This window comes from Pyrus communis, chromosome 17, assembly GCF_963583255.1.
Source record: "Pyrus communis chromosome 17, drPyrComm1.1, whole genome shotgun sequence".
NCBI lineage: Eukaryota > Viridiplantae > Streptophyta > Magnoliopsida > Rosales > Rosaceae > Pyrus > Pyrus communis.
The window spans coordinates 1,189,962-1,203,580 of NC_084819.1; the positions used below are offsets into that span (position 1 = coordinate 1,189,962).

Here is a 13,619-nt window from a genome sequence, read left to right on the forward strand (position 1 = left end):
ACCAATTTTGAAAATATATTTTTTGTTGACTATAACGGCAATCACCATTATATATGACAACAAAGAACAGTACATATGAGTATACATGAAGTTATGACGTCATATCTTTCACTTTCCAAACTCTGACCCCCATCACCATTGTTTATTTCTTGATGAACATATGAAAACACAAACCTAACGCATCTAGTTACCGAGAGGATTTCATCTCAAACTCTGTAACACGTGCCATCCCGACAACTTTAAGATCGATATCGGGGAAAAACAGAAAAATCAACAGCTAATCGATGACATGAAAACAATACAAAGTTTTTTTTTCACCTTTCATTTTTCGGATCACCATAATGTGAGGTTACTTGATTCGCAAGGCCCGGAAATAATAGAGAAAATAATAGAATAGCGGATGCCTACGCTTAATCCTTGTACTTCATGTCGGCCAAGGAGAAGCCGGGCATGTCAAATGAGGCGGAGAACTTCTCGACATCAGCCTTGAGTTCTTCAATGTCCTTGTTGTTCACCAAACCCTTGTTGAAGTCCTTGAGTAGTTTTCCATGCTCCTTCTGGATTTTCAAGGTGAGAGTTACGGCCCTGTGAAGGAATTCCCCTATCTTCTCAAAATCCTTCTCAACCAAACCTCTTGAGGTCATAGCAGGGGCACCTGTTGTTAAAACATCACATAACTTATTTCAGGACAAATGTAGCAAGGACGTCTATGAATACCGTACTACCATGGTCGATAAGTACCATGTGAAATTTCATTCCATGCAGAAATTTTGTATGGCAATGGAAAAAGCCGATTTATACAGCAGTTCTTACCGATTCTTACTCCTCCAGGAGCCAAGGCACTGCTGTCACCAAAAACAGCATTCTTGTTCACAGTAATGTTGCACAGGTCACAAAGCTTCTCAACCTTGTTGCCTGAAGAACATCATCAAAGAGTTAGAATTGTATTAAGAGAAAAAGAAGTGCTCGTGACCATCACATTTATCATTCGAGAAAATTGAACACTTTACCGGTCAAACCAAGAGGCCTGAGATCCCACAGAACAAGGTGGTTCTCTGTTCCTCCTGTGACAAGCTTGTAATCCTTGCTCATCAGGTAGTTCCCGAGGGCAACAGCGTTGGCCTTGACTTGTATGGCGTATGCCTTGAACCCGGGTGTCATGGCCTGCTTAAGAGCAACAGCTAGGGCACCGATTTGGTGATTGTGAGGACCACCTTGAAGGGAGGGAAAAACAGCAAAGTTGACCTTGTCTTCAAAGTCGTAAACTGCACCCTCGGGCTGGCCCTTCTTGGGTGGTTTTGGTCCCTTCCTGTAGAAGATCATACCAGCCCTAGGACCCCTCAAGCTCTTGTGGGTTGTGGTTGTGACAATGTCACAGTACTCAAAGGGATTTGCAGCTTCCTATACCCAAAGAAAGAGGGAAATAAGCACGGTAAACATACAAACTATTACGAGCACAGCAAAGCCAATAATTCAATACTACAAACAAGGCTGCACGATTATGTGTTATGCACAAAAAACAATGTCGCTAATTATCCAAATGCAATGCAATTTAGAGTTGCAAATGAAATTTACGGGTGTGGTTTCAATGCTTCGTAGCACTTACTTAGCTGTTGGATTTGATTTCCACAACTATTAGATCTTCTATTTCAATTTCAGCCATTCAATTTCCATACCACTGTACTATTGAAGAAAAATTGAATATTACCCTGCTATAGCTTAAAGTTGAAACACAGATGCGTAAAACGAAAATTAGATTTTCATGAAACTTCATTGTTTATTAAAAATCCGAAAATCCGAATCTAGCAAAACGACACAAGTCAATATCCAGGTTTCAGTATGACCGGCACATCCTACACCACCGGTCATTATACAAATGGTGGGATATATTCGTTAAAAAATAAAATTTCTCCCCATTTACCTAAAAACACGTGATGTACCATCTGTTTTTTCGTCACAATAAAACATGTGCAGTGCAGATCTACTTCATATTTAAATAACCAAAAGAAAATTATTTTTCCCAATTTCATCCCCTCAAGAACACATATGGTTTTACTAATTACGTCCATTTCCATTTGCATCCCGGTGAAGAAATGACCCAAATTTATCAGAATTTCCGGAACACAGATTTTGATGCAAAACAACATAACCAAAACATTGATAAGTAAATCAAATCAAAGGTATTCCGATTGGATCAGAAGAAATGCGAATGAATACAGATAACAACCTAATCGAATCGAAATTAAAAACCAGATCTGCTGAACCAATCAAGTTAATCACACAAACCCAATTCATAAATATCAAAATTACGCAAACCCATCAGATCTGATAAACCAATAACACAGAAGATTCACAAAAAAGCACATACCTGAGCAGCAACAAGGCCGCTAATGTGAGCCATGTCGCAGAGCAAAAGAGCACCGCACTTATCCGCAACGGCGCGGAACCTTGCGTAATCCCAGTCCCTGGGGTACGCACTGCCGCCGCAAATTATCAATTTTGGCCGGAAATCCAAGGCCTTCTCCTCCAACTTGTCGTAATCGATGAACCCAGTCGAGGAATTGACCTTGTACGGCAGACTCTCGAAGTAAATCGAGGTCGCCGAGATCTTCTTCCCTCCGGAAGTGTAGTACCCGTGGGTCAGGTGACCGCCGGATGGAAGGTCCAATCCCATGATGCGGTCATGGGGCTCGAGGACGGCGGTGTAGGCGGCGAAGTTGGCGGGAGAACCGGAGTAGGGCTGAACATTGACACCCCATTTGGCGGCGTCGAGGTGGAAGGCCTGGAGGGCGCGCGAGCGGCACAAGTTCTCGATCTCGTCGATGAACTCGTTGCCTCCGTAGTAGCGGTTGCCGGGCATGCCTTCGGAGTACTTGTTGGTGAGGGCGCTGCCGAGGGCCTCAATGACGGCGAAGGAGGTGAAGTTTTCGGAGGCAATGAGCTCGATTCCTCGGCATTGGCGGCGCTTCTCCTTCTCGATGAGGTCGTGGATCTCGGGGTCCACGCTCTCGAGGGAGGAGTTGCCCCACGCGTTTACTGGTTCCATGGGGACGGATCGGAGAGGAAGAAAGGAGGAGGAGGAAGAAAAACGGAGGCAGATAGAGATAGAGATAGAGATAGAGATAGAGAGAGAGGTGGTTGTGGGGTGGTGGTGGCAAACCGACGATTGGGGTTTATAGGGCTTGCATTTGCTGAAAATACCATTTAGTCCTTTTGGGATGATTATGTGGTTGGTAATGTGGATTGGTGGCTTCATCCTTCATTTTACAATGCCTTTCTGTTTTTTCTTTTTTTGTCAATTAGGTTTTTCTTTTTATTATTCAAAAGGATTTTTTTTTTCATTACAAGCAAATAATATCATAATTTAGAATAGAAACGAAAAGGATTTGAATTCGAGACACGATAATATGAAAATGAAAACCTAATTCGATGAAAACTTAATTTGACAAGGCACTCGGCCAATTGTTATTCATAAGGACTTTTAAGATTTCAACTTCTTTTTACTATTTTTATTTCTCAAACATTTTTAAAGGTGTACAACGAGCTGACCCACATTGACCCTACCGATTTAAAATTGGTTTAATCGTATTTCGTAAGAGTCTATTAATAAATTGGTCAATTTGGGTATTTTGTTTTAAGTTTTCATTTCCAAAAGTTTTGGGATGTTTTTGTATTGTCTTTGGGACTTTGGGCCTTTTGTTTTAAGTTGTTATACACAACTTAAACTAAGAGCTCAATACTCACTCAGTACTACAGTCTAGTGGTATTCTTCTTCACTTATAAGTGAGAGGTCATAGGTTCGAATCTCGTGGATGTTGAATTCGATGCCAAATTAGACTGCTCATTATGTGGCTTAGCTGAACACTCCCTCTTCCTAATGTAAAAATATTGATGTACTCAAAAAAATAAAAAAAATAAAATTACTAAAAGCCCAATGGGGCTACAGTACCTCATGTTTAAAGATTAATTACATTATTGCATCGATTTATAGAGCTTCTAATTTGACATATAATAAAAGTAAAACATTCATGTAAGAACTCTCATTTGATCGTGGTACCTCATGTTTAAAGATTAATTACATTATTGCATCGATTTATAGAGCTTCTAATTTGACATATAATAAAAGTAAAACATTCATGTAAGAACTCTCATTTGATCGTGTCTACTGAACTAACACTCCATTTAGCATCTACATAGTGACTTCATACGAATGACTCGACGTGAATCACTCTTTTGAATGAGAAGACATAGTATGTGCATATCATTACAAATACAATCAGGAACATTTAGATATGAGTATGACTCTCTATGAGAGAGAAATGTCTCATGAATACGACTTCTTTAGATTATATTCTCTCATGTTTAAGCATATAACTCTTAATGAGACAGTTGTAAACAATAACCTTGCATGTTAATTACACTAAATAAATTTAATATATGAAATGTTTGTAAATATATTCTTATAACTGGCATTTATGGCACACTTCCAATAACCTATATAGTATTCCAATGAGGTTTTTTTTTTTTTTTTCTTTATATGTTCCTACAAATTAGGATTGATATTTCATCTTCAGAAGCTTGTTAACAGATTTTCTAACAGTTGTACGAAATTGAAATGAAAAAAATAATAAAATTAAATGTATGTGATTGAAGTGTTTTTAAAGATATTAATTGTATAAGGTTGCAATTACATCCAAACCTAAGAAGATAAAATGCAATTTATCCAAACTAAATGAAGTTACGTTGTTGGTATTTTATAGACTAAAAGTTCAAATGGTTACCAAATGCCCTTGAATTCTACTGCTGAATTTGTTTTATAGATAACAATTGTAGAAGAGATATCTAAAACCGAAAAAAAAAACAATATAATTGTTGAATCACATTGTATTTTCATTCACGTTCAAACTTTGATCATAGCTCTCCACTGAAACTTGCCTTTTGGACTATATTCTTGACCGGACCTTGAGACAAAAGTATGTTTTGGAGTTGGTGATACGGTTCACTACCAACTTGTGAAGAAGAAAATTCATGAGGTGGGAACATTTTTGCTTGTCACCTTCAACCTCAAGTGATGTTGATGTTTACCCGCTTATTTATCATTATTGAATAAGTTTGAATATCAAGACATATTTGTATAATTAATAAAATAAATCTTAAAATTTAAACACATCCAACAACAATAAGTAGGCATGTCAAATGGATCAGGTTTGTTGTGTTCGTATTGGTTCCATATCATACTCATTATCTTAACAAGTCGTGTCAGATCAAACACATTATCTTAACAAATGACCCAATTCATTAACGGGTCGTGTCGTTTTGTGTTCAGTTAACAGGTTATGCAGCAAATTATCATGCATAATGTCTAGATCTGGCAAACAATATCTTAACAGGTGACTCGATAATGTCCTGACTTGTTAATTGGTTGACCCGAAACCTATTATTTTTATGTCGTTTTGCATCGGGCTAATGGGTCGTGTAAAAAACTATGAGACCTACTAATAAGTTAAGTGATGAGTATTACCACCACTTGAAAATGATGACCAAAACTGCACTCTTGTGAGGAAGAAGACGGAGGAAATGGAATGATGTAGTCACCATGTCACTGCAGGAGTTGGTGAGATGCTGGTTTATTTTGGTTTAGAAAAAGGTTGGGATTGTAGAAGATGTGTGGCTTTTGTGGGTTGGTGATGGGCAACTTGGTCAATTACCATGCAAACCAACCCCATGGATGTCGACATTTTCCTTCTTAACTTGTGTAGGGTGGTGTTTCCATTGGATGATGGACTATAACCACCAAATCTCACCTATTTTCTTCATTAATTCATTAATTAATTAGGATTTATGTGTGCGTTTGTAACATGTAAGAGAAAGTTGATTATTCGAACAAGTGGAATTTTCTTTTCCAATTAAAACCAAATAAAATAGTGGACTCTGATAGGAAGACACCGGACCGTTTTGGCCGCAGCTCACCAAACACGCACCAACCCCCGGCCACCGGAGGAGTTTTTTTTGCAAGTCACGTAACAACATCGCCAACAGTCTTTATACTGTAATATATTTTAATTATAAGTCCGTTGAATTACGTTACAATTTGAAAAGTAAAATTTGGTACTTCCCAATTTTGTTCCTCAATTGACTATAAATTTTCATATTATATTACTATCTAATAGATATGAGTTGATCTCATGTTTTTTTTTTTGTTGTTTGAGAGCTTGTTTGGATGTTATTTAAAAATGACCGAAAACTCTTTTGGTGAAAATGTTTTATCTAAAAACGCTTTCAATCATTTCAAAAATATATTCAAACGAGCTCTAATTAGTTAATAGAGATGCACCAAGACTTGAATGGAAACTCTCTAAATCTAGCGAGTAAAATATACGAACCCACGGTGCAAAACGAAAGGAGAGCTTGCTCTTATTGATGAGGACATAAATGGCTACACGAGCAGGGCCTCCTGGTAAAAACGGTAACCTGACCACCGCAAACCCCACCATGCACATGCTGATATGCCTCTCCAGCACATCATCAGATCAGATCTACGGCTTGCTTTCGTTCAGATGCAAAATCTAAAGTCAGTGGTCCCACATGTCTCTCCCCCGACATTGTGCCAAACTGACATTAATTCCATCACGCTAGCTCCACTCTTTTCACTTAAAAGTACGACCGTTACATAAATAAAGCATAACAGGAATAAGATCTACAACTCCAGCTCATAAAGTATATAATAGGGAATGAGTGTGTACATATATTGCAGCTACTAGCGAAAAATTGTTCTATATTTCCAACGTATGACGGACGAAAGTTGAAGTCTTTTCGTAAAATTAATTGATAGTATGTGAAATTTATTTTCAACAAAGACATACATTAGATAAATCATCTGAAAGGAGGGTGGAGCCAAAGTAGGGTAAGATTAGCATGATAAATTAGGAGGAATGCAATGTATGGATGTTTAGCGTCTACACGAACACGTGATTCGCCTATTGAACCTCAAAACTTCTCCAAAACAAAGGATCTTTACAGTGACGCAAATTTAGTCCTAATGCTAGTACCATTACAGCCGGTTGAGAAAGACTTTCTTGAAATCGGGATTTCACTAACACGATATTCTAGAGAAATTACTTATATCTTATAAAAACCAAAATATTAAACGCCTGATCGATTTTGAACATCACAAAAATAATACTCCATTGTAAATAAGTTTCTCTCGAACGTTGTAATAGGGTGCGAGCTAGCAGAAAGAGGGCCATGTTACAGGGATGGTCAAAGATTTAGTTTGATGATCTTAATAAAAGAGAAATAAAGACAGTAGAACATCCTTCCATATTTTCATCGATGCTGAGCAAGTACTCGAACGTACCATTATTACCAACCAGTCGGTGAAGGCAAAAGGTGTGGGGCTTTTGTTTTATTTTATAAAAAAGGTGGGGCCCACGACTCGACCGACGCAAATTGTCGTAACAATGACGCCACTGGCAGTCTGTCTGACACTATACATTTACCAAACCAACACAAATATCACATGAAACCAACTGTTTTATCTAATTAAACAGAATATAAAATTATGAATTCATTTGGTCTGGGCCAAACTTCATTAGGCCCAATCACATTATATTTGGTCCTGGGCTTTTTATCTGATATCTACTGGACCCAAACCACATGGTTTGGAGCCTTGGACCGTCCAAACATTATTGACTTTTTTTTTTTTGATAGGAAAACATTATTGACTATTGAGTTATGGAAAATATACAGACATAAATTCTTTCAATTAAGGTAGAACTAAAGGCGGGAAAGAGATCATCTCTGGATTTATTCCTTCAAATCCACAAATTCGGGTTTTTGAAATTTCATCTAACGGCTAGTGTCTTATTTGTGTCTCTTATCTCCTTTTCGACACGTGTTGTAACACGTAACTTCAACTTAAGGCGTTAAGTTTTAGTAAATTAAAAAATAAATATTGAAAAGAAAAAAACAAATAAACTAAAGTCTCATCTACCAAGCCAGATAGCCACCCCCACGCGATCGACATAAACCTCCCTCCCTCTCTCTCAACCATGAAAGGCAGTCATCCCCACACCATTAACGGCGGCGAGTGAGAGTGTGGGTTGACGTCGATGGCGTGGTGGCTTGAGCCTGGGTGGGTGGACTTCGATGGTTTTTGGTTTTTTTTTTCCCTTTCTTTTTCAATTTTTTTATTTTTAGTATTTACATTTTTCTTTATCAAATATTGACAAAAGTTAAATTAAAATTAAATGATACCACACATGTCTCAAAATAAGAAAAAAAGACAAAGATATACTTTTAGGAATGAGTAATGTTAGGTAAACTAATTTTTTCGATCTTATTTGTAAATTATGTGATGTCACACCAATAAAAAATACGTTAATTCACACTTAATTATAATTCAATTATTAACAACAACATCGTATTGCTTATCAAGTATAATTTTAAATAATTAATCTCCCTTTCACGATTTATAAAATAAAATTTAAATAAACATCTCACTAACTTTAACGTTAACGATTGGAGACAAGAAAATCCATGGCCTCCCTTATCTGCCATCGATGAATCATATCATCCAAGAAAGCCACGACCCGCAAAAGCTGGGTCCCGCATCATCTTCCGTCTACAACGCCAAATAACGTTTCACTCTCGTTTCCAAAAAAAAAAAAAAGAAAAAAAAACTTTTCACTCTTATTTACCAGATCCACCAACTCCTCCCACCCCGAAATCTCCACCGTCCATCTCCCCCACCCTCCCTATTTATAGCCCCTGAATCCCTCACTCTACCCTCGCACTGATCCCTCACTCTCAAAGACAACCCTAGTTTTGCAGAGTGAGAGAGATTACCACCTACGTTACCCGCAATGGCTCTCTCCGTCGAGAAAAGTAGCAGCGGCCGCGAGTACAAGGTCAAGGACATGTCCCAGGCCGACTTCGGCCGCCTCGAGATCGAGCTCGCCGAGGTCGAAATGCCCGGCCTCGTCTCCTGCCGCACCGAATTCGGACCCTCCCAACCCTTCAAGGGGGCCCGCATCACCGGATCCCTCCACATGACCATCCAGACCGCCGTCCTCATCGAAACCCTCACCGCTCTCGGCGCCGAGGTCCGCTGGTGCTCCTGCAACATTTTCTCCACACAGGACCACGCTGCCGCCGCCATCGCCCGCGACAGCGCCGCCGTCTTTGCCTGGAAGGGGGAGACCCTCCAGGAGTACTGGTGGTGCACCGAGCGCGCCCTAGACTGGGGCCCCGGTGGTGGACCCGATCTGATCGTCGACGACGGCGGTGACGCCACCCTCTTGATCCACGAGGGAGTCAAGGCCGAGGAGGAGTTCGCGAAGTCCGGGACGCTCCCCGACCCGTCTTCCACCGATAACCAGGAGTTCCAGCTCGTTCTGACCATCATCAGAGATGGCTTGAAGACCGACCCCAAGAGGTACCACAAGATGAAGGACAGGTTGGTCGGAGTCTCGGAGGAGACCACCACCGGCGTCAAGAGGTTGTATCAGATGCAGGCCAGCGGCGCTCTCTTGTTCCCCGCCATCAATGTCAACGACTCTGTTACCAAGAGCAAGGTATGCCTCTCAGATCTCCCTTTTGCTATCAATTCTGCTATATTATTTAGATCTGAGTTCTTTGGGACCTTGGATTTGTGCATTGCTGATTTGGATCTGATGGGGTTTTGCTTTTATGTGTAAATCTTATCTGGGTTTTGCTTTAGATCTAATTAGATCCATATGTATATGGGGTTTTGCTTTTTTGTGATTGTGCATAACAGTTTGACAACTTGTACGGATGCCGTCACTCTCTCCCCGACGGTTTGATGAGAGCGACCGATGTTATGATTGCCGGAAAGGTTTCCGTTGTCTGTGGATACGGAGATGTCGGAAAGGGTTGTGCTGCTGCCCTCAAGCAAGCTGGATCCCGCGTGGTTGTGACCGAGATTGATCCAATCTGTGCCCTCCAGGCTCTTATGGAAGGCCTTCAGGTTCTTCCCCTTGAGGATGTTGTCTCTGAGGCCGATATCTTTGTTACCACCACCGGTAACAAGGACATCATCATGGTTGACCACATGAAGAAGATGAAGAACAATGCCATTGTTTGCAACATTGGTCACTTTGACAATGAGATTGATATGCACGGTCTTGAGACATACCCCGGAGTGAAGCGCATCACCATCAAGCCTCAAACCGACAGGTGGGTCTTCCCCGAGACCAACAGCGGCATCATTGTGTTGGCTGAGGGCCGTCTCATGAACTTGGGCTGTGCCACTGGACACCCCAGCTTTGTGATGTCCTGCTCTTTCACCAACCAAGTGATTGCTCAGCTCGAGTTGTGGAATGAGAGGAAGTCCGGCAAGTACGAGAAGAAGGTGTATGTCTTGCCTAAGCACCTTGATGAGAAGGTTGCTGCCCTTCATCTCGGAAAGCTTGGAGCTAAGCTCACCAAGCTCACCAAGGAGCAGGCTGACTACATCAGCGTGCCGGTCGAGGGTCCATACAAGCCAGCTCACTACAGGTACTGAAGAGGGATCGTCAATGAGACGAGAAATGAGAAAAAGAAAACTATATCCAGACGACGGGTTGTTTTTGGCTTTTGATTATTTTTTACTTGTGATGAAATGCGATAGAATTTCTAGGTTTTTAAATTTTGTAGGAGTTTGTGTTGGTGGGTTTCGGAGGGTATGGGATGAGGGAAAGGGATGATTTAGGTCTCAATGGAAGACCTAGGGGTTTGAATAAGGGAATGGGACGTGGATGCGTGAGATAATTTCTGCTGCAGCATCACTTGTGGTGCTGCATCCGGATATCTATCATTTTGCCAGCAAGAAATGGATCAAAAAAAATGAACCAGTTACCGTCATTTCGAGTTTTGATTCGATTCGTCCTCGGTGTTACAATTGGATTCATTTTGTTTGTTTTTGCGTCTACCTATCCAATTGCCATTGATGTTTGTGAATTTATAATGAATGCATTAGGGTAAATAATTTTGACACGCCCGGTTTCTCCTTTTGCACTCCTTCCCGTTTGCAAGGTAAACAGACGGGGGTGCATATTTAGAAGTTGGAAGTAGTTGAAAATTTGTTTGATTTTCTATGTCTGGATTTTTGAATGTTTTAGTGAGATGGCGTTTCTTGGACGACATAGACAAAATATTCATTTGTGTTGAAACGTTCCCGTTGGTGGCGCGTTGGTGGCGTTGGTGCCGGCGGGGGGTGGGTGAGTTGAGAAAGTGGGTGGGTGGGTGATAAGAAAAGCAGCCATTATTATTATTATTATTATTATTATATTGTAGTTTTAGTGGGCATGTATTATACTAATACATTAATCATGTTTAACGCACGATATCTTATCTGATATTTTCTCGGCGTTTGATGATGGGAATGTGGTGGGCATCTTGGTGCCGGCGGGGGGTGGGTGAGTTGAGAAAGTGGGTGGGTGGGTGATAAGAAAAGCAGCCATTATTATTATTATTATTATTATATTGTAGTTTTAGTGGGCATGTATTATACTAATACATTAATCATGTTTAACGCACGATATCTTATCTGATATTTTCTCGGCGTTTGATGATGGGAATGTGGTGGGCATCTCCCTATAAATAATTATTTTCGTGTTCGTATTTTGCAAGTAAAAAACTAAAAAGAATATAGTAGGCCAACTAAATATTTTTTCGAGAATTGTTATTAGGGATAATCAATATCCATTGGTTATGGGTAATTGCGGTTATCCGTTCATTTAAATTTGAAAGTTACGATTATGGATAATCATTTAGATAAATAAACGATTATGGGCATAACCATTTACCTGTGAAATTTAAATGAGCGGATGATTATGGGTATTACCTGCAGTTATAAACGGGTATCCATTTAACCGTTTATTTTAATATATGTAAAAAAAAAAAAAAAATTAGTTTCTAACTAGGTTTAGTATCCCGAGATATAATTGGTTATAAAGGGCCATAATATATATATATATATATATATATATATATATATATATGTCTCACTTGAGAGAAAAATATAGAGATCTTTTGATATAGGTGCCTCAGTTTTGAATTTTTTAGATCAAACATCCATGTCTTTTAGTGATTTGATTAAACTTTGTTTTCTTCATAATTTGCGTGCTATATGCATTGTAACAAATTTCCTATAATCTAGCCTTTTGATTACATTCTCCTCCGTTATAGATCATTGTCAAAAAAAAAAAAAAAAAAAAAAAAAAGAGGGTTACATTCAAAATTATTTTCACAATAATGCTACAATTTAAGATATTTTCTTTCCAAAATAGTTTAAAATATTTTAAAATCCTCCAAAATCAAACGTACCGAAATAAAATTTTCTTTTAGTACATTAAAAGAAAATAGGATTGAAAATAATATAAACGTACCAATACACAATGTGTACAAAATAAAAATAATGTACCAATATTAACAATGTATTAAATTAAACGTACCAAAATTGCAAATAAATGTATCAATTAATGATTTTTGTAAATTCAAACGTACCCGCAAATATTATATACGTAATGTATTGTACCTAATAATAATTTGTCAACAACTATACTTAAAAAAAAAAAAAAAAACTATAATTTCACAAGAAAAATTTTAAAAATTACACGGAGCTTTTATATTGATTACCAACTATTTGAAAAAGAAAAAAACCATTTGGAAAAAAGAAAAAATATTCAATGTTTGCTTAACAAAAAAAAAATGTGATAAAAAAAACATATTTGGAAGAAGAGAAAATATAGTTTAATTAATAATATCTCTGCTAAATAAGGAAAAGTGCATCATGCAGATAAAAGAATATATTCAAAAATTATTTTAATTTTAAAAAATTGAGGTGACTATTGTCACATCCCGGACCAAGCCCCCACCACAACTTGGGCTTGACTCCACCATAGCACAATATTGTCCGCTCTGGGCCCCGACCACGCCTTCACGGTTTTGTTTCTTGGAACTCACGCGAGAACTTCCCAGTGGGTCACCTATCCTGGGATTGCTCTCGCGCGAACTCGCTTAACTTCGAAGTTCCTACGGAACCCGAAACCAGTGAGCTCCCAAAAGGCCTCGTGCTAGGTAAAGATGAGAATATACATATAAGAATCACTTCCCTGAGCGATGTGAGATCTTACAACTATTGGTCAAAGTAATTTAATCAAATTTTAAAAAGGCACAGATGTTTAATCTAAATGGTATAGAAAGACTGTAGAGAATTCTAATTTTCCCAAAAATATAGTTGATGGAACGGGCTAATGTTTAATATATGTAATTGAATGTGCTAAAGCAGTAGAGTGTTCGACAATTTTGTTTTGGAGTCTTTTGGAGCTTTGACCAATTCAAGATAATGATTACCTTAAGCATTTAGAAACATGTTATTATCAGATGATGCGTACCTATATATATATATATATTATCAAAGTTGTTAGAGATTGAAGTGAAACGGGAACTATGTATTATTCTGTTTATTTTCTTCACTAGTATCAGATAAGAGAAATGAACGTAGAGATGGACAAATGAGGAAAACATGATTATTACTTTCTGCTTTTCATTTTTTTGTACTACCCATATGATATAAGCATACATCTTTTTTAATACATGTAAAAGGCTTACATATC

At 38.6% G+C, this 13,619-nt stretch overlaps 2 protein-coding genes across 2 annotated transcripts; one reads left to right on the forward strand and one right to left on the reverse strand.

Moving 5' to 3' along the window:
- Positions 1-106: 106 nt before the first annotated feature.
- Positions 107-3,157, reverse strand: LOC137722502 (serine hydroxymethyltransferase 4). Its single transcript, XM_068461518.1, has 4 exons — positions 2,369-3,157; positions 1,011-1,401; positions 814-915; positions 107-655 (listed from the first exon to the last, which is right to left on the reverse strand). Exons 1-4 carry the CDS (start codon positions 3,044-3,046, stop codon positions 411-413), a joined length of 1,416 nt encoding a protein of 471 aa, XP_068317619.1. The 5' UTR covers positions 3,047-3,157; the 3' UTR covers positions 107-410.
- A 5,620-nt stretch (positions 3,158-8,777) lies between these two features.
- LOC137722284 (adenosylhomocysteinase) lies at positions 8,778-10,861 on the forward strand. Its single transcript, XM_068461250.1, has 2 exons — positions 8,778-9,575; positions 9,779-10,861. Exons 1-2 carry the CDS (start codon positions 8,865-8,867, stop codon positions 10,523-10,525), a joined length of 1,458 nt encoding a protein of 485 aa, XP_068317351.1. The 5' UTR covers positions 8,778-8,864; the 3' UTR covers positions 10,526-10,861.
- The last annotated feature ends 2,758 nt before the right edge of the window (positions 10,862-13,619 follow it).

Bases quoted from the DNA above. Each gene is read 5' to 3' on its own strand.
- LOC137722284 (XM_068461250.1), top strand. From the start codon at position 8,865: ATGGCTCTCTCCGTCGAGAAAAGTAGCAGCGGCCGCGAGTACAAGGTC. The intron at 9,576-9,778 runs GTATGCCTCTCA...TGTGCATAACAG, and splicing joins ACTCTGTTACCAAGAGCAAG to TTTGACAACTTGTACGGATG.
- LOC137722502 (XM_068461518.1), bottom strand. From the start codon at position 3,046: ATGGAACCAGTAAACGCGTGGGGCAACTCCTCCCTCGAGAGCGTGGAC. The intron at 916-1,010 runs GTAAAGTGTTCA...GATGTTCTTCAG, and splicing joins CAGGCCTCTTGGTTTGACCG to GCAACAAGGTTGAGAAGCTT. The intron at 656-813 runs GTAAGAACTGCT...TTTTAACAACAG, and splicing joins TCCTGGAGGAGTAAGAATCG to GTGCCCCTGCTATGACCTCA.